This window comes from Eremothecium gossypii, chromosome III (assembly GCF_000091025.4).
Source record: "Eremothecium gossypii ATCC 10895 chromosome III, complete sequence".
NCBI classification, from domain to species: domain Eukaryota; kingdom Fungi; phylum Ascomycota; class Saccharomycetes; order Saccharomycetales; family Saccharomycetaceae; genus Eremothecium; species Eremothecium gossypii.
In genome coordinates, this window is record NC_005784.3 from 103,176 (window position 1) to 124,635 (window position 21,460).

Here is a 21,460-nt window from a genome sequence, read left to right on the forward strand (position 1 = left end):
TGTCCGCGTCCGCCACTGCTCTGCAACGCTCCTGTCCCTGCTCTCGGCCGCAGCGCTCTGTGATGTCGAGTGCTTCCGCAGATGGCCAGCGCACTTATGTGGATTTGAAATTCATCACCGCAACTACGGTCAAGTCCACAGAAACGAAGCTCCGCACACACACGCATAGCTACACCACTCATCCTCCAATGGTCTATATATACTGGCCTAGGCCATTGCTACTGATGCACCACCGCTCGCAAAAGCTAGTCGTCGTGGCGTACGCAGACAAGGGCGCAGATCCTGTGGTGCTACATTTGATCAAAGAGGACATCTACAGGCCCGTGCAGGCGCCGTACGCTCGCATCGGGACCGTGGACTGCAGCGGCAACTTCCAGTACCAGCGGGAAGGCGGAGCAGCGGGCGCAGAGCGCGCGATGGTCATAGAGTTCACCCCCCCGAAGCTAACACTAATGCAGTTTTTTTCGATGGACCCCATCTCGTTGATCCTGCCGGAAAAGCTGCAGACGGACCCGTTCGTGGACGAGCCGGACGGGCCCAACAACATGCTGGAGCTCCTCGCCGGGGGCGGGGTGAGCCGCACGCGGTTGCGGGGGACGTTGGACGTGGTGAACATGTACTACCGGCACGTGGAGCGGTTCGAAAAGCAGTACCCGGAGTACGCGGACTCGCGGATGAGCCTCCGGCAGCGGTGGGGGCGGGCGAAGCGGTGGCTGGGCGGGACGTGGGCGTTCCAAGTGATGTGCACTGTGGTGTTATACGTGGTGATGATGGTGCGGGTGGTGGCGGGGGCGATCACAACCATGTTGAACTGGCGGCACCTGCCGCTGATCGCGGTGTCGACGACGATGCAGCAGATCGACCTCCGGGCGCAGCAGCTCTGCTACATGCCAGTCCAGTACCTGCGGATCCACGGGCACATGGTGGCGCCGGCGGGGGAGCCGCGGATGAAGGCGCCGGGCGGGCGCGGGCGGCGGCGCAGCGTGTCGTTCCAGACGTTGCCGTGCGAGTTCTACCCGGACTACATCCGACTGTACAACACACTGTGGCTCATCGCGAACGACGTGTCGTTGGGCGTCACGTTCGGGGCGCTCTTGGTGGAGAAGCGCGAGCCGCTCGCGGCGGCGCTCCAGCATGTGCTCCGAGCGGCGTTGTACGGGCTACCGATGCGGATCACGCGCTTCCTCAACGAGAGCCCGTTCGGGATCAAGCTCAATGGCGAGCTCTCGAAGTTCTTGAGCGAGCTGTTCACGTGGATCATGGACTTTGTGTTCCGGCTCTTCATCGTGCGCTTCACCGAGGTGCCAGCGCTCGAGCACGTGGTCATGGTGGTGGCGCACGTGTCGTCGGTGGTGGGCGTGACGTTTGCGTTGGCGTTGATCATCGACGGCATCTCTGTGTTCTCGTTGCACATCTCGTTGTTCTACCTCATCAGCGCGAAGTTGTACCGCTGGCAGCTCCACGTGATGACCTCCTTCTTCTACCTCTTCTGCGGCAAGAAGATCAACGTGCTCCGCAAGCGCATTGACAACGACACGTTCCACTTGGACCAGGTGTTGATGGGCACGCTTTTGTTCATCGTGTTGATCTTCTTGTTGCCGACGGTGTTCGCGTACTACTTGACGTACACGCTCATCTGCGTCGTGTTGACCATCGTGCCGCTCTTGTTGGAGGCGAGCATGGCATTGTTGAACCACTTCCCGCTCTTCGCGCTCCTCTTGCGGCTCAAGGACCCCATGCGGCTCCCCGGGGGCATTTACTTCCAGCTGAAGCACAACCGCTTCTCGCTCAACTCCAACCCATTGAAGGTGGCGATGATGTTCCAGCCCTACCTGGAGATCTTGACGATCATCCGTGACAAATTCATGTCGCTCAACACCCTCAGCAGCATCATCGCAGGCGAACCCATCATGGTGCACAGACTCTACCTCTACCAGGTCCTATACTCGTCCCTCCCCATAAGGCCCATCGACGCGACCCTACTTTGGACAGAGCTCCAACGACTAATGACATGGAAAGATAATCCTTTGTACTATACGCATATCTAATCTGACATTCTATTTACAGGTGTCCACACACTCCTGCCGGAACCGCGCCCGGCTATTTCCGCTTCTTCTTGGTGTCCGTAGATGCCTCCTTCTTCTTGGTGGGCGCACCCTTGCCTCTGCGCTTGCGCGAGTCCACCATCTGCAGCCGGTACTGCTCCTCGGGGTCGGTAAACTTGAACCCTGGGTACAGCGACTTGAGCTGTCTGAACCGGAGCAGGTCGGGGTTCCCGTAGTACTGCACCATAGCAGGGCCTCTAAGCCGCTTCGTCAGTATCTTGGTACCTATTCTAGCGCCAGATGGGTTGTAGCACTGGTCGAATATCCGCGCAGATATCTGCGCCACCTGCTGCAGCCTCTCCTTCGGAATCGACATCACGTCCTGCACCCAGTAGCCTTGCCTCGTCTCGAGGTGATGCTGTGCCATAACCGGGCGCTAGCAAATTTTGAGCCAGCTGAGGGGCGCACTTCCGACGAAGTCCACCATCAGGCCAGCCGATGGACCAAACGGCGCAGAGTATTACGACCTCTAACGGTAAATATTCATCATATTATACTGCGTTTATATAATTGACAAAGAGAGATGAAGCGTTGATTATACAAAGATTCTGTTAAAATAGGAACGGAAGTGTGGTGTAGTGGTTAATTACCAGGAAGCAACCTCTTCGGATTGACCCTCAGCCCAGTCAGCAGCCTCGGTCTGCTCCTCGGCAGCAACCTCCTCCTTGGCCTCGTCGTCCTCCTCACCGGCAGCAGCCTCCTCAGCAGCCTGTTGCTCGATCTCTTCTGGGTCTCTGTAGAAGTACAAGTCTGGCATGATGGACCATGGCTGGGTTCTGTCGACTAGAGCGCCTCTTAGTCTCAAGACTTCTCTGGCCAACAAGTACCAGATCAAGCCGATGGAGTGCTTGCCCCTGTTGTTACATGGAATAGCAACGTCCACGTATTCAGATGGAGACTCCAAATCGGTCAATGCGATGACTGGGATGTTGACGTACGACGCCTCCTTGATGGCCTGGGCGTCGGATCTTGGGTCGGTGACAATCACCAATCTTGGCTCCTTGAAGGATCTGGTGATGTAGTTGGTGAACGAACCCGGCGTGAATCTGCCTGCAATGGCCGTGGCGCCCGTGTGCGCGGAGAACTTCAAGACGGCTCTCTGGCCGTAGGTTCTGGAAGAGATGGCCACGACATCCTCGGCGTTAGGGATGGCAGCGATGATTCTGGCGGCCAACACGATCTTTTCCCAGGTCTTTCCGATGTGGATGATGTTCACGCCGTCCGGTCTCGTCTTGTACAGGTATGGCTCTTGGTGCACCTGCGGCTGGGTTAGTACGGGTCCTGTGGCTGCCGCTCGCGGCCGCGGCGCATGCGCCGCGTGTCGCAATCGGTCATCTAGTCATCTGAGAAGCACATACTTGAACGTTCTTGGAGCCCAAGTGGACGTTAGCGGCCAACAACAACTGGGCGTCTTCTGGAGTCAAGTCAAAAGTAGCTGGTAGGGACATATTGCTATCGCTTCCTGAAATTAATACCTGGGATACCTCTTACTTCTGATCAGGTCGTTATGTATAACTACACTGCTCTAGATGCTACTCAAAAACCAATATTTTTTCACCGCCCCACCGCTGTGCGCCGCCCGCGCGCCTCGCGGGCCCGCGCCTGCCTGGCCGCCGGAACGCCCCGCCGCCGCGGCCTGCGCGCTGCCCCGCCCGCGCGTGCGCCGCTGGCCGGCACGCGCGCTGTGACTGTCACGTGCACAAAACTTTTAGTGTGTGTGTGGGTGCAAAAACTTTCGAATGTATGGGTGTTAGTCACAAGGCTCTGGCACCCAGATTTTTATTAGGAACGAAGCGCTCAGAAGCTTGGCACCGCTCATGGCTTCCCACTTCTAGTCACAGGGGGTCTTCTGGCGATGAACCGAGTGCTTTGAAGTCGACAATCACAAGGTAGCCTGAAACTATTTAGCTGCCTTTTGGACAGGTCGGGGACTGAGCGGAGTTGTCAAGGAGCAGCATCGGAGGGACGCAAATGGGAGGAGCATGGCAAGAAGCGGTGGTGCGGTCTATAGGCGCGGCCGATGAACGGATGGTGCGGCTGTCGGGCTGGGCGAGCCTGGCGCTGGCGCTGGGGTTGGTGTGCGTGGTGGTGCCGGTTGTGAACTACATGCGGCTGAACCCGTGGGTTTTCAGGGTGATGCACCACTGGCGGCATCACGTGATGCGGCGGCACGGTGCGATGTGCCGGAAGTTGGTGCAGCAGCGGACGCTGTGGCTAGCGCTGCTGTGGTGCATGTTGGGCGGGGCGTGCGCAGTGGTGGGGAGCGCGGACGTGGTAGTGGTGACGAAGCGGCTGGGGCGCGTGGCGGCGGCGTTCATGCCTGCGCTGTTTCTGTTGACGCTGCGGCCGTCGCCGCTGCCGTATACGCTGTACCTGTCACTGCTGCCGATGCACAAGTGGCTGGGGCGCGTGGTGGTGCTGCAGGCGACGGTGCACAGCGCGCTGTACACATGGTACTTTGCGACGTCGGGGAAGATGGCAAAGATGAAAAAGACGGCGAACTGGATGGGCGCTGTGGCGCTGCTGGCGTTTGTGCTGATCGCGGCGACATCGCTGCCTGCGGTGCGCAGGCGCCGGTTCAGGACCTTCTACTACGTGCATTATGTGGGGACGTGGGTGTCGGTGCTTGCGGTGCATGTGCACTCGCGGCCCCCGGTGACAACGTACACGGTGCTGAATGTCGCGCTCCTGCTATACCAGGCGTGGTATCGCATTAGCAGGATGAGCACGACTACCGTGACGGTGGTGCCGATCTCGACGTCGCTGGCGCTACTGGAATTTCCGCTAGCGGATCTGGTGGAAAAACCACAGCTGCCTTCCGGGCACGTGCGCATCAACCTACGAGCGCCAAGCATCTTGGGGAGAGTATTTCAGCATATTATGCCGATGCAGCATCCATTTACAGTCGCATCGTTGCCAACGGATACGACGGTGCGCCTGATCGTGCGAAAGTCCCGCTTCCCCCTGGTAAACAATGGGAAGTATTATGTGACCGGAGCCTTCGAGCCCAAGGTTGATTTTCTTTCTCACCGAAAACGGCGCATGCCTGGTTCATGGGCTCCAGAACCGGCTTCTCCGTTTCAGTGTCAGTCGCCGTCACTACAATCATCTCCTCTCCATTATAACATCAAGGCATCGAGGGTGCTTATGGTAGTTGGTGGCAGCGCAATTTCGTTTGGGCTGCCATTTTTGCGTATTCTGAACTTTAACGGTGTGAACGTGCGGCTAATATGGGTCTGTCGAGACTACCACGATTTGCGTATCTTGAGTCAATTTAGAAGCAATTTCAATGGGCTGGAAATTTATGTGACGGGTACAAATTGTGAAGAACAGGATCTTAACATAGATTACGTGGACTATGATGAAAGAAGTTCTGAGGGCGAGCGCGATCCTGAACGTTGTGCGTTGCTCTCTCCAAAAGCCAGCGAATATAATTGCCTGACTCCCACGACAGGTGGGAGCACGTTATCGGGCAGAGACGCCCATAACTACTCAACCTTCCAGAATCGATGTCACAGCTGTAAACATCTTGACCGGGGTTGCCGAGATTTGGAGGATCATGCAATAGCTGACATCAACGATGAAATTGATTTTACAGATTTCTTCAGTACCCGCCACAGCACTTCTAAATACCATCCAAAGGAAAACTCCAAGTTGCCTGTTATTACCAAAGACTCTGTTTTTCGCAAGCCTAACTACGTCGTTCCTCCTGTCTTTGATAGGTACGATCTAAAAACTGGATTCACCACATACACTACGAGGGAAAAGCTGAGCATCCCCACCGGAGTCAAATTATTTTTTGGTAGGCCAGTATTGTCTCCCAGAGATTATCACTGGTGTCTTCAGAAAGAGTGCATTGGGCCATCAGAAACTAATGAATGCTGCCGGGCGGACATTGCAAATAGTACCCATGTTGATGATCTAGCTCGCGTATGGGTTTTGGCGGCCGGTCCCCAAGCATTGGTAGAGGCTACCCGTATCTGGGCTAGCGATGGAGGTTTGCATTTCCATGAGGAGAGCTTCAAAGTCTGAATCGTCGGCTCGACTTGGGTTTTAAAGTCTGTTGCTTTGTCGATCTGGGGGATTATATCCGTTTAAAGTTTTTATCTATTAGCTGACGAACCATTGGCAGTATTTTCAAGATCGTTCTGGGAGCGGCGGGCCTGAGCCAGCAGCTCACGACAATATAGTCTTCCACACTTCCTATGTTCCCGCGGCTATAGACAAACTTAGAACGAGATAAGGAAGAACGAGTACAGAATAAACTGTTCCGTGATGGTTTTGACCAATATTAAATCCTGCTTGTGCGCTGGCCGTCACAATTTTCATGTGCTATGTAATCCCAAATATAAACCAGGTAGAGCATATCCCCTTATGGAAGGATATTGGTATCTTCAGTCACCGTCCACAAAAGATCAACGTGTCTGCTTCAAGTCACAACTGAAAGTCCTGGGCTCTGGATTCTTATTTGGAAATTACCAGTTGCAGCGCGTCTACTTCACAATCACTGGCAACCTCCGGTGGCAGAGATAGTGAAATATGGCAGCCGCCCAGTGGAGTGGATATGATATAACATGTAAATGCATTTGATAAGGTTTGACCACCCCGGAACACCGCATCAGTCACATAATAAGTATCGCTTGTAGATGTCCCAAATGCTTGGAACCCTAGGTTGGTTATTTCAAATGTTGAAGGAGGGTACTTTAGTTGCGACAGCGAAATGACAAAGTTCTTAACATCCACCAACTCCAAGAGTTTGCATTTCTGGATACCCACCTCTGTATCTCTATTGCGGCCTAGGTCTTTACTAAACTCAGACGCAATTTTCCATACGCCCTCATCCCCATTGTCCACGTTGTACTGTAGAGTAGATCCCTTGACAAAGAGGCCCAACCGAAGTGCAGATTTAGGATATGTCGGAATTGCGCGCGAGAGCTGCTGCCTTGTATTAAATGGCACTTCAACCTTGACTACAGAGCCAGTAGTACTACTCTTTTTAGTGAAATTTTTGAGCCATAATGTAATTATAGCTGCAAACCATGCAGTTAGTGAGGTATTGTGTTCCCGGCACCACTTCACCTGCTGTTTCAGCTGATCTGGGGCTATGCGAAGGCTAAAATGGCGGTTGGTATTTCTTATCCTTCTGGAATTGTCATATAGGCACTCAGGGAAGGTGTAGCGCTTGAATTGAAAGCAGGAGTGGCTGTTACCAAGTGTAGGAATATAGGGTTGCAGGTATATGTGCCAGATGAAAAGGACGATCCGCAGGATTTTCCACGCCAAGGAAGAGGGCCACATGCTGTACGGATGTGCTGGCATAGCGTCGATCCCGTCTCCAAAGTACAGCACTCCGTCCTGGTCTGCCTGTGCTGGTGAGTGGTCATCGCTATTCAATTCTCGAAGGACGTCCTCCCAGAATAGGGCACCGCTCATGCCATCTAGAATCAAATGGTCAAAACAAAACAATAACTGCTGGCCTGCCTGCATGCTAACAATTTTCCACAGCGGACACTGGCAGTGATACTTGAAATTGATATTTTTGAATATCCAATTTGATGCGTCTTCATCCAGCTTGTCGGACTCGGCCAATCCAAGTACATCGCCGATGTAAATCTTCTCCGACAATGGCCTGAGGCAAAGATCCCCTGACATATCATCGTAGAACACATTACTGTACAATTGCGGGTAGTTATTTACTACCTTCCGCAGTGCAATTTCTAGCTTGGCCCTGTCTAAGGGTACATTCAACGTTACGCCGACAAAAAAGCACGAGTATAAGCCCTCGGTATTTTTGCGATAATAGAACTCTTCGAACGGTGTCACTCTTCTCATAACGGATTATAAATCACTGGCCTTATCGTGTGCTTCTGCAAGGCTCAACACTTTGGGCCTGTAATGACGTTGAAGGTGTGAAAATACTTTAAGCGAGCTATTTTATATAACGTAGATCAGAATATATCATAATAGTGCATCTTTCTCAGGAGATTGTAGGCCATCGCATATAAGGTATAAGGGTTTTACATTTTCTGCCCATGTCTCGTGGTCGTTTAATTGCGACTCGGCGTGGCACAGCAGGGGGTTTCACTACGGCACAATGTCCGCTAGTTCTGCCGGATTCCTCATCTCAATCACGCCCTTTATTCCAGAGATATTAGAGCGTCGCGGCTTCGGCTAGCCTAGTTCATGATTCCCAAATAGTCATCAATACATTATTCCAAGCGGGGATCAAAATTTGACTAATATCAACTACAGACGGAGGTAATAGTCTAATGGAGACCAGCAAGATGGGGGGAACGTAATTAGACGATATACTGAAACGCTCCGATGCATTCCAAGTAGTTATTTAGTATTATATACAGAGAGCTCGCTCAGTGTTCGCCTACATCAATGTCGTTCAAGCCCAGGTCCTCGTTTTGCTCTGCAGTTCTTTCGTAGTCCTCGATGGTCATGTTAGGGTCAGCGTCAGGTGCATAGACGTTCTGTATGTATGAGCCTGCCAATGGATCCTCCATGATGACAGTGAACTTTATCTTGCCGTCGATAGCCTCTCTTAGCTTACTGAAGAAAGAGGTCCATCTGTTTCTTGTGGCCTCGTCCATCGAATCGGATGTCTGCGTGAAGACCCGGGATTCCAACTCTTCATATACCTGTGTTAGCAACCCTTCCAGAGTGGTGAACTTGCCACCGAGAGTTCCCTGCTGGATGTCCAAGTGCAGCTCCGGGATGCTAACGGAACAGGTTTCGGACTTCAAGATGTCCCGTGAGAGATCCTCAGCATCATCACAGATCAGTGTGATCTTTCTGCCCTTATCAGGGATGGCACCACCGGTCTTCACCTCGTTTGACTTGTAGCCACAGTGCTCGCAGACCGTGGACATGATGATGACCTCTTTGAAGTGTGGGATGTTGACCGGCTTCATATGCGTGTCACATGGGTGAACACATGATGGGCACGTGGCAGTGAAGGTCTGCACCTCGTTGTGGAAGTTCTCGATATCCGTAGCGTCAGATAAGAGACCGGCCTGTGCCGCTTGCGATTTGTTGCGCTCGCGCTGCGACAGCTCCGCGCGCTTCTCTTGACGCCGTTGCTCCAATTGGTCGCGCGTAATGATGCCCACCTGGACGTTTTGCTCATCTGAACGCAGGTACTCGGTTTTGGACCATTTTGGCGCAGCTTCGCCTGGCTTGTATTCGATCCAGGAATTGCCAGCAGGGTCGTCCAGCGTAAAAGTCAGCGGTAGAGTGCCCGGCTCGCACGACAGCGCAGCGCGGACCTTGGCAATGAACTGCGCAATCTGATCGTACAGGTTCTCGTCCACTTCCTTCCGCGCCGCCTGGTCGGCGTCCAGGTCCTCGATCATCTCGGTCAGCAGGCCCTCCACAGTCGTCAGCTGGCCGCGCTTGGGAGGAATCTCCAGGTCCAATTCAACGAAGCGGGAGGCCGCAGTTTCGGCCTTGATGACCTGCCTGTCAAAATCGGCCTTCTCCTCAACCTTCAGCTGATAGCGGGCGCCCTTCTCCTGTATTTCACTTGCAGGCTGAATCTCGGAATTCTTCAGCCCACAATGAGGGCACTCAAACGACATGATAACAATCTCCCGGAAATATGGTATAGATGTCAACAGCAGTCTGGTGATACCATCCTCATGGCAGTTCATACAGAGCGACTCTATCTCCTGCACTGGGTGGCCCATCGCATCTGCGGCCCCGGTGTCGCGAAGCCCAGTCTCATCATTCACGGTATCCTCCACAGCTTCTCCAACGGGCTTAAATAGCTCTTCCTTAGCGCTCTGGTCTGTCATCGTTCTGCTGGCGTTCAAACAATCTGAGTAGCCTAGATGTCTGCGCTATAAGGTAGGACATCTTCGAACAGTCTTTAAGAATGACGGAAAATTTTTTCTACGAAACTACCATAAGCTCAACGTTTAATGCATAGAGCACTGACATCTGTGACAGCTGCCCACATTTGCATATATCACAGGCATTAAGTTGTGCCGCATGTAGCTGGTCCCGGGTGGCCTCTTGTCTCTTGTCGCAGTCCAAGGCTGCCTGCACGTAGTCCTGTTGCGGCAGAACCAACACCACTGCCGTAAGGGCGCCATAGGTGCAGAGCATCCAAAGCGGCTCGGTGGACCGCACGCACCGCCTACACAACCCGTGATAGGGGATTGTGCCTTGGTAAATGGCGATACGTCTTTGGTCTTTGGCGCGCGGTGTCCGTCAGAACATTTTTCGAGTGGTATACCAGGAACGAGCCAGACAGCTCATCGAGTGCAGGCCTAATCACACACAAATGCCGCGAGATCCGCTGATAGGAATCGTTGGCAAGCCCTCTAGCGGCAAGTCAACGACACTGAACTCGCTCACGGACGCCAGCGCAGCCGTGGGGGCGTTTCCGTTCACGACCATCGAGCCCAACCGGGCCACGGGCTACCTACAGGTGGATTGCGCGTGCTCGCGGTTCGGGAAGCAGTCGCTCTGCAAGCCCAACTATGGCTGGTGCGAGGATGGGAAGCGCCACGTGCCCATCATGCTCCTGGACGTGGCCGGCTTGGTGCCCGGCGCGCACTCCGGGCGCGGCCTCGGCAACAAGTTCCTGGACGACCTGCGGCAGGCAGACGCCCTGATCCACGTCGTCGACGTCAGCGGCACCACCGACGCCGAGGGCAAGACCACGCGCGGCTACGACCCCCTGCAGGACATCGACTGGCTCCAGGACGAGATCCGCCTGTGGATTGAGGGCAACCTGCTCAAGCGCTGGGGCTCCATCGTGCGCAAGCACACGGCCACGCGCGCGTCGGCCGTTGAGACGCTGCAGGCGCAATTCGGCGGCTACGGCGCCAACGCAAAGCTCGTTGCCCGTGCCCTCGCACTCGTGCCCGACCTGCCGCCACTCGAGCACTGGGACGCCGCCTGCGTCACACGCGTCGTGCGCGCCTTTATGGCCGTCAAGTTCCCCACCGTCCTCGCACTCAACAAGATTGATCACCCCGACGCAGACAAAAACGTCTCCAAGATCCTCCTGCGCCACCCCGACACGCCCGCCGTGCTCACCTCCGCCATCACCGAGGTCTTCCTGCGCAAACTCGACCGCCAGGGCTTCGTGCGCTACCAGCGCGGCACCGAGTTCGTAGACACCGCCGAGGACGACCCCGCCCTGCGCCCGCTGGACGAAAAGCTGTCCCACCGCATCGAGAACGTCCGCGACCTGATCCTCTACCGTTTCGGCTCCACTGGCGTCATGCAGGTCCTGCAGGCCGCCGCCGCCACCCTGGACCTCGTCCCAGTCTACACCGTCAAGAACATACATACCTTCGCGGGCGGCAGCGGCCCCCACGTCTTCCGCGACTGCTTCCTGGTTAAGCGCGGGACTTCTGTTCGCTCTGTAGCCCGTCTCATCATGGGCGACGTCACTATAGCCGCCATTGAGACCGTTGGTGGTGTCCGCGCTGCGGAAGACGACCCGGTCGCGCCCGGACAAAACGACATCCTCTCCTTCAAGCTGGCGCCAAGAAGCCTGTGACTCTACTCGGTGGCTATCTATCAATTCGCCCAGATAAGGCGGCTAGGGCCCATTTGGCCGCGTGATGCCGCGCGTCCGGCCGGGTGCCTCAAAAATGCCGTTCGCTCAACGATGCGGGGCACCTCCGTTAGAATATGTAACGGATGTAATCTTCCGCATGCTAGCCGTGCTCGAAGGCATTCGGGGCCTCTTATCGCAACGTAGGAGCCCTGGACAGGTCTCCGGATCTTTGATAAACATACGTACGGTCATCACGGAGGCGATAAGGGCGCCCTGCGCCGCGAGGGGAGGGTTTAGTGCGGCATGCAGCCCAGTCGGGTGATTAATCGCGGCTCGCGCAGCCCGATGTCACAGTCGGACGCTGAACGGGCTGAGGCGGCCCAGCAGAAGTGCAACGGCACTATCAGGGTGGGGTCAGTCGGCTCCCCAAGCAGCGCGCGAGACGGCGGGCCAATATATAGCTGTGTCCGGAATAGGGCGTCGCAGCGTAAGTATATATAGCAAGGCTATACGGCGGGAGCTTGAGTAGCATAGATAACAGCTCCGCACTTATGGCGGAAGAGAAGTTCGCACAGGCATCAGAGGCGTCCACGCTGGACGAGTTGAAAGGCCCCAAGCTGGCCGCCGCTGGTGAGGGCCGCGGTCTGCGGCATACCCACAGCAGCACAGACCAGGAGGCGCAGTCCGTAGACTGGAACTACGATGGCAAGCACGAGGGCATCCGGCTCAAGAAGGACCTGCAGGCACGTCATGTGTCGATGATAGCCATCGGCGGGTCGCTAGGGACCGGGCTGCTGATCGGCACGGGCAGCTCGCTGATGCGAGCGGGACCGGGGTCGATCCTGATTGCGTACAGCATCATGGGGTGGGTGGTGTTCACAGTGATGTCGTGCCTGGGGGAGATGGCGGCGTACATTCCGCTGGACGGGTTCACGTCTTACGCCACCCGGTACGCGGACCCTGCGCTGGGCTTTGCCGTGGGGTGGGCGTATCTGTTCAAATACCTGGTGCTCACTCCCAATCAGCTGACGGCAGGCGCGCTAGTGATACAGTTCTGGATACCCGCCGCACGGGTCAGCCCGGGCGTGTGGATAACGGTGGTGCTGGCGGTCATTGTCGTGATTAACACGGTGGGGGTGCGTTTCTTCGGGGAATTCGAGTTCTGGCTGTCTAGTTTCAAGGTGCTGGTCATGCTGTGTGTGATGATCCTGCTGCTCGTGCTCGCCCTCGGTGGGGGGCCGACCCATGATCGGCTGGGATTCCGCTACTGGAGTGACCCTGGAGCATTCAAAGAGTATTCGAAGAAAGACACGCACATTAAGGGCGGCCTCGGCAAGTTTGTGGCCTTCTTGTCGGTGTTCGTGTATGCCCTCTTTGCCTACCTGGGTACCGAACTGTGCGGTATTGTCGCTGCGGAGTGCAAAGACCCGCGCCGCAACGTGCCCCGCGCCATCAAACTAACGCTGTACCGTATCGTGGTGTTCTACCTCGTCACCATCTTCCTCCTTGGCATGTGCGTCGCTTATAATGATCCCCTTTTGATGCAGGCATCTAGTGCCGAAGTGTCCGCGGCTGCATCTCCATACGTGGTGGCGATCGAGAATGCTGTCATTCCTGTCCTTCCAAATCTGTTCAATGCCTGTGTGCTAACCTTTGTGTTCAGTGCCTGCAATTCGGACCTGTATGTTGGAAGCAGATCCCTTTACGGCCTGGCGATCGACGGGAAGGCTCCTAAGCTCTTTGCCAGAACGAACAAATGGGGTGTTCCGTACAACGCCCTTGCATGCTGCACACTGTTCTGCTGCCTTGCATACATGAGTGTCTCGAAGTCTGCCAGGACTGCATTTGGCTACTTCGTGAATGTCACATCCATCTTCGGGCTAATGTCGTGGGTGTCGATTCTAATCACATACATTTGTTTTGACAGGGCTTTCCGTGCACAGGGGATACCGAAGTCGACACTCTCATACGTGGCACCATGCCAACCATATGCAGGCTGGGTCGCCCTGATTTTCTGCATCTTCGTGGCCTTGATTAAGAATTTTGATGCCTTCATAGGCAAGGAGGTAGACGTTCCGACCTTCATCACGGGCTACATTGGGCTTCCAATTTACATATTCTGCTTTATTGGATACAAAATAGTGCACAAGACGAAGTGGATACCGTCAAAGGAAGTGGATCTCTTCACATTTAAAGAAGCTATTGACTTGGAGGAAGAGGAGTGCATCAGAGAGCGCGCATTAATGAAGGAGCAGCTTGCTAAGGGTGGGTTGTCATGGAAAAAGATATATGACAACGTGTTAGGATGGATCTTCTGAATACATAACTGTAACTGTTTGGACGCTCCTATCATGTGGCGCTAATACTATCATGCTCTTTATTTAGTAGGAGGCTCTTGTATGTAATAAGCACTTAAATCCGATCATTAGCAAGAATGCACGCCCAGCGCCATGGCGTCGGTGGATGTAAAACATTAAATCGTAACATATATTCAATCATGGTTCTATAAACATTATCTATGGGATGGTTGGTACATTTACTCCTGTTTGGCGTTGGTAGCAGCGGTCAACTCAGCCTGCTTGACCAAGTTGGAAGGAGCGTCCATGACTGGCAACATGACCTCGATCATTCTGATCTTCGAGTTCTCGTTGAAGGCCTTGTCCTGGGTCAAAGCGTCCCACTCGCCAGTGGTGGAAACTCTGACAGCCTCGTAGTCCTTGGCACCGAAGGTTGGTAGCAAGTTCAAGTGTTGCCATGGCTGAATGTCGTTGTATTGAGCGGTCTCACCGTGGATCAATCTCTCGATGGTGTAACCATCGTTGTTCAAAACGAACAAGTATGGCTTCAAGCCCCATCTGACCATGGTGGAGATTTCCTGGACAGTCAATTGCAAGGAACCGTCACCGATGAATAGAATGACTCTTCTGTTAGGGTCCAACTCCTCAGCAGCAAATGCAGCACCTAGACAAGCACCAGTGGTGAAACCAATGGAGCCCCACAAGACCTGGGAGATACCGTATGTGTTGTTAGGGAAGTGGGTCTGATTGATACCGAAAGCAGAGGTACCGGTCTCGGTGATGACGACATCGCCTTCGCGCAAGAACTTCCCAACCTGGTTCCATAGCCACTCCTGCTTTAGAGGGGTAGCGGAGTCAATCTCCTCGTTGTTAGCTGGCTTGCTTGGAACTGGAACTGGTACGTAGCTCTTAATGACTTCTGCCACGTTGTCGACCAACTTTCTCAAGACGTACTTCATCTGCACGCCTGGGAAGGTAGCGTTTCTGATCTTGATGTGGTCAGAGTGGAACTCGACGACGTTCTTGGTTTTGTAGGAGTAGGAGAAAGAGCCGGTGTTGAAGTCAGATAGCAAGGCACCAACAGATAGGACCAAGTCAGCAGACTCAACGGCCTCCTTGACCTCTGGAGAAGACAAGGTACCGACATAGACACCACCGAATCTTGGGTGCTGCTCGTAGATGGAACCCTTACCCATAGGGGTGACGAAGGCTGGGAACTGGGTCACGTCGATCAACTTCATGGTCTCGGCCTTGACGTCATGTCTGGAGGCACAGGCATCAGACAAAATGACAGGGTTCTTGGCAGCCGCAATCATCTCCAAAACGGTCTCGACAACTTCAGCCTCGGCCTCTGGGTCGTTAGGCTTCAAGTTCAAGTCAATTGGCGTCTCCAACAAGGAGGCTGGGACCTTCAAGTCAACCATGTTGGCTGGTAGACCTAGGTAAACTGGTCTCTGGGTAATGTAACAGGTTCTGATGCATCTGTCAATTTCGGCTGGCGCACTGGTGATGTCACTGATCATAGCGGTGGTGCCGGAGATGTTGGCAGACATTCTGTGGAACACAGTGAAGTCGCCGTTACCCAAAGTGTGGTGCAACAACAACTGCTTGGCCTGTGCGGAGATGGATGGGACACCAACAACGTGTAGCACACCAACGTGCTCGGCGTAGGAACCGGCAATACCGTTCAAGGCAGATAGCTCGCCGACACCGAAGGTCGTGATCAAACACGACATGCCCTTCAATCTGGCGTAACCATCGGCAGCGTAGGCAGCGTTCAATTCGTTGGCGTTACCGGCCCATCTCATGCCCTCGACCTCGTAGATCTTGTCAAGCAAAGACAAGTTGAAGTCACCAGGTAGACCGAAGATGGTTTGCACCTCGATCTGTCTTAGTCTCTCGAACAGGTAGCGACCTAAAGTAATTTCGGACATTGTATTAATGGTTAGTTTGGAAAGCTGTTTAGCTGTGGTCTTCTTCTTTGAGAGTCCACTAACCATAGCAAACGTCCATCCTTATATACACAGGCCTTGATACCTGCTGTTAGGCCTATCTGTTACTATTCACACGCCACATCGTACGCAGGTAACATGCAGAGATGCATGCATGATTATTCAGTGGTTATTCAGTGGCCTTAGGTGCCAGGAAGCTGGTTTTGCCGCACATTGTTACGGATAAATCATCAGGTGGTTTATCCGAAGGCTCCCTTCGAGAGATTTAGCCGCGGGCTTCCTAAAACATCATATGATTCCTGTATATTTGCATACTGTTATGCATTTAAAAGGAAGATATATCAGCTGATGTATTCATCCGTGTACAATGACTGATGTATGCATTTAAATGTTTTGTGATCTTCGTATATGGTGATCATTAATCAGCCATCGCATACCCGGGCAAGATGACCATTAGCTCCTGCTTTCGACAGAAACAACGGACTATGGGTATAGAACTTGATGATAGAAGGTTGAGGCATTTAAAAAAGTGGCTAGACCGGGCTTTAGATCCGCCTACGACAGACGAGAGCGTCACAGCCCTTGTGAAGGACTATGTACTACAGGTACTACTAGAGTGCGACATCGCAGCTGTGAAGGGCCGAAAGAACGAGTTCTGCGAGCAGATGAGCCAGTACCTGGCAGGTATGGTGAAGGACCACAGCTGTCTAGATGGGTTGTTTTATCAGCTAGTGGACTTAGGCGAGCCTCCCGCGGGGAATAGTTGCGGGCGACAGCTGCGTGTCCTGAAAATCCCAGCGGACCGGCTTCGCTGGGAAACCTTGCGTGCGGAGTTTGCGCCTTTTGGAGCGGTCACCAGGGCGAGGATTGATTACGTGCATCGTGAGGCATTCTTGGAGTATGCGGATGCGGCCAGCGTCGTCCGATGTTGTTCGGTCCGGAAGGCTTTCTTGGGGAACCGGTTCGTTGAGGTGCAGCCTGCTCGCGAGGCGTGGGAATCACTAAGCGGTGTCGACGTCTGGCCGCCGGATCACGAAACAACTGTGCCCGAGCATGGATCATCTGGGGTGCCTCCGCGAACTGGTGTTGTCTTGGATCGTGGACGTGCGCCTCGCCTGTCATCTTCAGAGCCCTCCAGTCAGCGTATCAGTTTTGCATTGCTTCGACAGAAAGAAGCTCTCCTAGAAAAGTACCAAGTTAAGTTATCACAGCTGGTGTCTACTCTTAAGGCCGGTACTTCTCAAGAGGACGCAACCTATGCCCGGGTCAGGCTTGGGGACTTGAGAACGGAAATGCAAAAGTTGCACATTACCCCCAGTGACCTGTTGGAAGAAAAGTTCAGACTGTTGGCTCTTCACGAGCCTTGTAAAGCCATAAGTATTACGCTTCTTCCTTATTCTAGTAATCGTAAACCTCCCGGGATACGTCCTACTCTAGTATCACGGCGTAGGCCAGCAATGGTGTCATCACGGGCACGGAAGGGATATTGTGTGACCAAAGGATATAAACACAGGAAATCTGTAATCCCCAGCTCGAATCTCCTCAAGAGGTCCCGCTCTTAGTACATGCATCCCGGGCGATGTAAAGGGGGGTTGGTTGCGCTTTCCAGAGATGAAGCACGTTTGAGCGGGTACATACCGTAAAGATGGAGACCGAGTGTGGCCCACGATTTACAAGTAGCTCTGTTGCGCTACCGGGCCAAATCCAAGTAACGAAGTGCTATCATTAGTTAAATTACTAACTCTCCTATACTCGAGTAGACTAATGTTGAGTAATACAATATAACATAAGTACATCACAATATACCTTATCGGTTCGAGATATACGACGCATGCTTTATTCCCCAAATTCAGTAGCGGATGCGATTCTTGTTCAAGAGCAGACCAGATCTGATCAGTTTTGCCTGTAGCTATCTTCCGCATCCATGGTTAAGCCTCTGGTCTTCGCTCTCATTCTTTCGATTCTCGCTTTTAGCTGATTTGTCACTTCAGCTGCTCTTTTCCAAGACTCCTCACTTAGAAGAGAAGCGCTACTGCCATTTGTAGTTATGCTACCCGCCACGGCATTGGTGGTGTCCATAATATGCAATGAATGAACGCGCCTAGGTAGATCATCACTCGATTCACTAGATGTTGCAACCCTGACGGATGAGGTCAAAGGCGAAAACCTGCTGGTTAGCCCGGCATTGGAACGGAACGAGCCACCAGAAGTCTTCCGTATTTGCTGAGGATTATGTGGTTGAATGCTTATGCATGGATCACTATGGTTACTGCCGCCATATACTCCCGCACTTTGCGCGCTCCCATTTGAAGGGGAAATGGCCTGTATACCCTCAAGTACGGACTTGACTGGAGTGTCCGGTGAATGCTTGGCGTTAAGTGCTGTATCCAATTCACTCTCTAAAGTTGCGAGCCGATTCTTCAACTTAGTTATTTGTAAATCTTTAGAACGCAGCAGCATGGTTTTCTCATTCAATGCAAGTTGTACGTCGTTTAATTGATCCTGTAGCATCTGGTTTTCAGAATTCAACTGCGAAGTTTGAGTCTGGAAGCTGGTCAATTTTGTCATTAGTTCTTGACGCTCCTTATTCCACTTAGCTTTTGCACCCTTTAGCTCGTCTAACTCAGCTAGCACGGCAGGTGGAACCACGGCAGGAGCAAGAGAATTGTTACTACTTGGTGGTAGGGAAGACATTGGGTTAAAATGCGAAGCTCTAACCGTGGAATGCGTTTGAGACCGATTAACCAAACGGGGCTTGGTGTTCAATCCACCATTGTTGAGGATATTCTTATCCTTTAAGGGGGAGGAAGGTCCCCGCTTCGTTGGGATGGTGGACGCCGTGGGTGTTCTGAGTGTCTGGGGGGGTGAGTCAAAGTGTCTCACATCGACAGAGGGGCTCAATGAAGATGCCGCCGCCCTCGGAGTTTTGACAATATGCGGTAAGGTTTTGGAGAAATTGGATGAAGAATTCTGATGATGGTTCGACCTCTGAGCCTGTGGGGATTGGGGGTGTTGTAGCTGGTGCTGCTGCGGGCTCTGGTGGTTCTGTAAAGAACGCTGTGTGTAATTCCCTGAATGCTGGGGCTGACGTTGTGACTGGACAGCACGAGTCTGCTGCGGTTTCTGAACAGGAGGTGGCACTTTAACCTCTATTTTCTCAAAATGTTCATAAATCTTTTTTTTCTTCAGACTGCCAAGCTTTTCCAACTCATCAGTAAACTCACGTTCACCGAATAGTTTCATCACTGTCGCAAAACACTCAAAGCCCGCATCTCTGAGTGATGGCTGGGTATCGTTAACAATTTTAACAATTATTGGAACAATATCTGGCATCATCCTCATGATTACTTCATCTTTTAACCTCGCAGCTGTGGGCTTCCACTGCTTTTGCAACATTCTAGTTAGGAAGTTGGTAGACTCCATCTTCACTTGAGGAATTTTATGCTTCATGTGCTCTATGGTTGGCTCCAAGCAGTTGTCAACGCCATAGTATTGAGCTAGTAGATCTAGTGCTTCGACAACGGCTTCGCTAACGGATGGCTTCTTCTCTTTGGTTCGATCAAGCAAGCCATCCAATAGCATATGACCATATGGAGCTATCCCTTCGCGTAATGCATTTGTCATATGCGCCGCCGAGTTTGCCGCTAGAGTGGCCGCCTGTAAGTTGGCGTCCTTGGAGAGAATCTGCGCCAAGCTGCGCGCGTAAAACGAGTAGTCATCTGTTTGATCAAGTTTTTTGGCAGGCTTGAGTAAATCGTCGTATACCTGTTGGAGGGCCTCGACCCTCTCCTTCCACTTGGCGGACTTAACGTTCTTCTCGAAGTCAGCTGGGAAGTTTTTGACAATGGACGACGGCTTGAGCAAGGTGAACGGGTCGGCCAAGACGACGGGCGCGGCGCCCGCCTCCCCGCCCGGCTGGTTGCCGCCCTGGCCCTCGCCCATCATCGTGTCGCCGTCGTCGTCGACGCCGGCTGCGGCCTCGCGCTGCCGCTGGAGCACCTGCCAGTGGAAAAGACGGGGCTGCTCTGTAGGGGGAATCGTGCCGTCGTAGTTGCCGAACAACTTGTCTAGGTCCTTCTGCTGGATCGGCTTAAGCTTCTCCAACAACATATCCTGCAAGAACGGCTTGCCAGTCCACTTGTATACCTCAAGGATGAAGTTCATCGTCTCCGCGCGCACAGCGCGGTCCGCATGCCCCGCCAAGCGCGGCAACGGTGCAAGCACCTCCGACCAGAAGTCGTTCTTCATATTCACAAAGCCAAACGAGCACACGAGCTGCCCCATCGCCGCCATCAAGCTGCTCACCAGCCGCGGCAGCTTGTTGCCCGAAAACGGCAACATCAACTCCATCGTCTGCCGCACACTGCTGTCGAACGACGCCAACATCAATATGCACTCCATCGCCTTCGCCTTCGTCCCCGCCCGCGACGAACTCACGCCCTTCTCCACGAGCGCCGGCACCCACTGCGCCCGCAGCGACCCCGTCTCCGGCACCCGCTCCAACTGCCCCATCAACTCCAACATCCGCTGCATCGCCCCCACCGCGCTCTCCTGCGCCACCACGTTCGAGTCAGTGATGAACCGCCCGAAGTGCTCCGGCGCCTCCCACCACGTGCTCACCTCCCCCGCCACCTCCAGCACCGAGCTCCGCTCAAACATCCGCTCCAACTCCTGGTACCCATGCTGCCGCGCCTTCCACGACTTGTGTCCAAGCCTCTGCTTCAACCCTAGTTTGGTGAAGTCCTCGTCTTCTGTCATGCCTCAAAAACCCTCTGAACCTGCCTGACCTGAAACTACCGCCTTGCGGATGACCTCTATCGTCTCGTGTCTGCTCTATAACGGAACTTCTCGTACGCGCTCTCAACTGCCTGCTGATGCTTCGTCTGCTGGGGTGTAGCTACTGTACAACTGGCTTTCATGTTCGTTATTCGACCGTGCGTTGGAGATCCAACGCCGTCCGAAACGTAAACAAACCCGCGCCTGGCGTACACAAAGCGAACAGAGAGACGGACGATTGAGAAGGCTCGGCGCGCAGACGCCGCTTATAGCAGAGGTTCCATTGCTGTCGAAGACGTCAATGCGGACCGCGCGAGGACGCGTTTGTCATCCTTATCTCCTGAGCGGAAATAGAGGGGAGACCCCGCACGTGGTGACACGTGACCGCAGGCGGCCGGGTATAAAAGGCGGGGCTCCGCCCGGCTTCCTGGGTACTGCGTATACACAAGGTACAGTCAGCCACACAGAACGCAATGGTGTCCGAAATCAAGTCCCTTTCTGAATTTGAGTCCGCCGTGGGCTCCGACAAGCTCGTGGTCGTGGACTTCTACGCCACGTGGTGCGGTCCCTGCAAGATGATCGCGCCCATGATTGAGAAGTTTGCCACCCAGTTCCAGGAGGCGTCATTCTACAAGGTGGACGTGGACGCGGCCGCGGAGGTGGCGCACAAGTACCAGATCACGTCGATGCCCACGATTCTATTTTTCAAGAACGGGCAGGCGGTGGACAAGGTGGTCGGCGCGGACGTGCAGTCGATCAGAACCAAGATTGCGCAGCACCTGTAGGCGGATATATAGTTAGTTATGT

At 53.8% G+C, this 21,460-nt stretch overlaps 12 protein-coding genes across 12 annotated transcripts; 6 read left to right on the plus strand and 6 right to left on the minus strand.

Moving 5' to 3' along the window:
* Positions 1-62: 62 nt before the first annotated feature.
* On the plus strand, positions 63-2,048 carry GPI1 (phosphatidylinositol N-acetylglucosaminyltransferase; the record flags this gene model as incomplete). The annotated part of the gene is made up of 1 exon (NM_208615.1): positions 63-2,048. One exon carries the CDS (start codon positions 63-65, stop codon positions 2,046-2,048), a length of 1,986 nt encoding a protein of 661 aa, NP_983262.1.
* Positions 2,049-2,100: 52 nt separating this feature from the next.
* RSM27 (mitochondrial 37S ribosomal protein mS33) lies at positions 2,101-2,472 on the minus strand (the record flags this gene model as incomplete). Its single annotated transcript, NM_208616.1, has 1 exon — positions 2,101-2,472. One exon carries the CDS (start codon positions 2,470-2,472, stop codon positions 2,101-2,103), a length of 372 nt encoding a protein of 123 aa, NP_983263.1.
* A 219-nt stretch (positions 2,473-2,691) lies between these two features.
* On the minus strand, positions 2,692-3,553 carry AGOS_ACL140C (40S ribosomal protein uS2; the record flags this gene model as incomplete). The annotated part of the gene is made up of 2 exons (NM_208617.1): positions 2,692-3,363; positions 3,464-3,553. The coding sequence occupies 2 exons, from the start codon at positions 3,551-3,553 to the stop codon at positions 2,692-2,694; spliced, it is 762 nt and encodes a 253-aa protein (NP_983264.1).
* A 523-nt stretch (positions 3,554-4,076) lies between these two features.
* FRE8 (putative ferric-chelate reductase) lies at positions 4,077-6,137 on the plus strand (the record flags this gene model as incomplete). The annotated part of the gene is made up of 1 exon (NM_208618.1): positions 4,077-6,137. One exon carries the CDS (start codon positions 4,077-4,079, stop codon positions 6,135-6,137), a length of 2,061 nt encoding a protein of 686 aa, NP_983265.1.
* Positions 6,138-6,569: 432 nt separating this feature from the next.
* On the minus strand, positions 6,570-7,937 carry SLI1 (N-acetyltransferase; the record flags this gene model as incomplete). Its single annotated transcript, NM_208619.1, has 1 exon — positions 6,570-7,937. The coding sequence occupies one exon, from the start codon at positions 7,935-7,937 to the stop codon at positions 6,570-6,572; it is 1,368 nt and encodes a 455-aa protein (NP_983266.1).
* A 536-nt stretch (positions 7,938-8,473) lies between these two features.
* On the minus strand, positions 8,474-9,907 carry ZPR1 (zinc finger-containing protein ZPR1; the record flags this gene model as incomplete). Its single annotated transcript, NM_208620.1, has 1 exon — positions 8,474-9,907. The coding sequence occupies one exon, from the start codon at positions 9,905-9,907 to the stop codon at positions 8,474-8,476; it is 1,434 nt and encodes a 477-aa protein (NP_983267.1).
* A 491-nt stretch (positions 9,908-10,398) lies between these two features.
* AGOS_ACL136W (uncharacterized protein) lies at positions 10,399-11,628 on the plus strand (the record flags this gene model as incomplete). Its single annotated transcript, NM_208621.2, has 1 exon — positions 10,399-11,628. The coding sequence occupies one exon, from the start codon at positions 10,399-10,401 to the stop codon at positions 11,626-11,628; it is 1,230 nt and encodes a 409-aa protein (NP_983268.2).
* A 551-nt stretch (positions 11,629-12,179) lies between these two features.
* On the plus strand, positions 12,180-13,946 carry DIP5 (dicarboxylic amino acid permease; the record flags this gene model as incomplete). Its single annotated transcript, NM_208622.1, has 1 exon — positions 12,180-13,946. One exon carries the CDS (start codon positions 12,180-12,182, stop codon positions 13,944-13,946), a length of 1,767 nt encoding a protein of 588 aa, NP_983269.1.
* Positions 13,947-14,164: 218 nt separating this feature from the next.
* PDC1 (indolepyruvate decarboxylase 1) lies at positions 14,165-15,925 on the minus strand (the record flags this gene model as incomplete). Its single annotated transcript, NM_208623.1, has 1 exon — positions 14,165-15,925. The coding sequence occupies one exon, from the start codon at positions 15,923-15,925 to the stop codon at positions 14,165-14,167; it is 1,761 nt and encodes a 586-aa protein (NP_983270.1).
* Positions 15,926-16,323: 398 nt separating this feature from the next.
* AGOS_ACL133W (ACL133Wp) lies at positions 16,324-17,439 on the plus strand (the record flags this gene model as incomplete). Its single annotated transcript, NM_208624.1, has 1 exon — positions 16,324-17,439. One exon carries the CDS (start codon positions 16,324-16,326, stop codon positions 17,437-17,439), a length of 1,116 nt encoding a protein of 371 aa, NP_983271.1.
* A 331-nt stretch (positions 17,440-17,770) lies between these two features.
* STU2 (Stu2p) lies at positions 17,771-20,635 on the minus strand (the record flags this gene model as incomplete). Its single annotated transcript, NM_208625.1, has 1 exon — positions 17,771-20,635. One exon carries the CDS (start codon positions 20,633-20,635, stop codon positions 17,771-17,773), a length of 2,865 nt encoding a protein of 954 aa, NP_983272.1.
* A 491-nt stretch (positions 20,636-21,126) lies between these two features.
* Positions 21,127-21,438, plus strand: TRX2 (thioredoxin TRX2; the record flags this gene model as incomplete). The annotated part of the gene is made up of 1 exon (NM_208626.1): positions 21,127-21,438. One exon carries the CDS (start codon positions 21,127-21,129, stop codon positions 21,436-21,438), a length of 312 nt encoding a protein of 103 aa, NP_983273.1.
* Between the last annotated feature and the right edge of the window lie 22 nt (positions 21,439-21,460).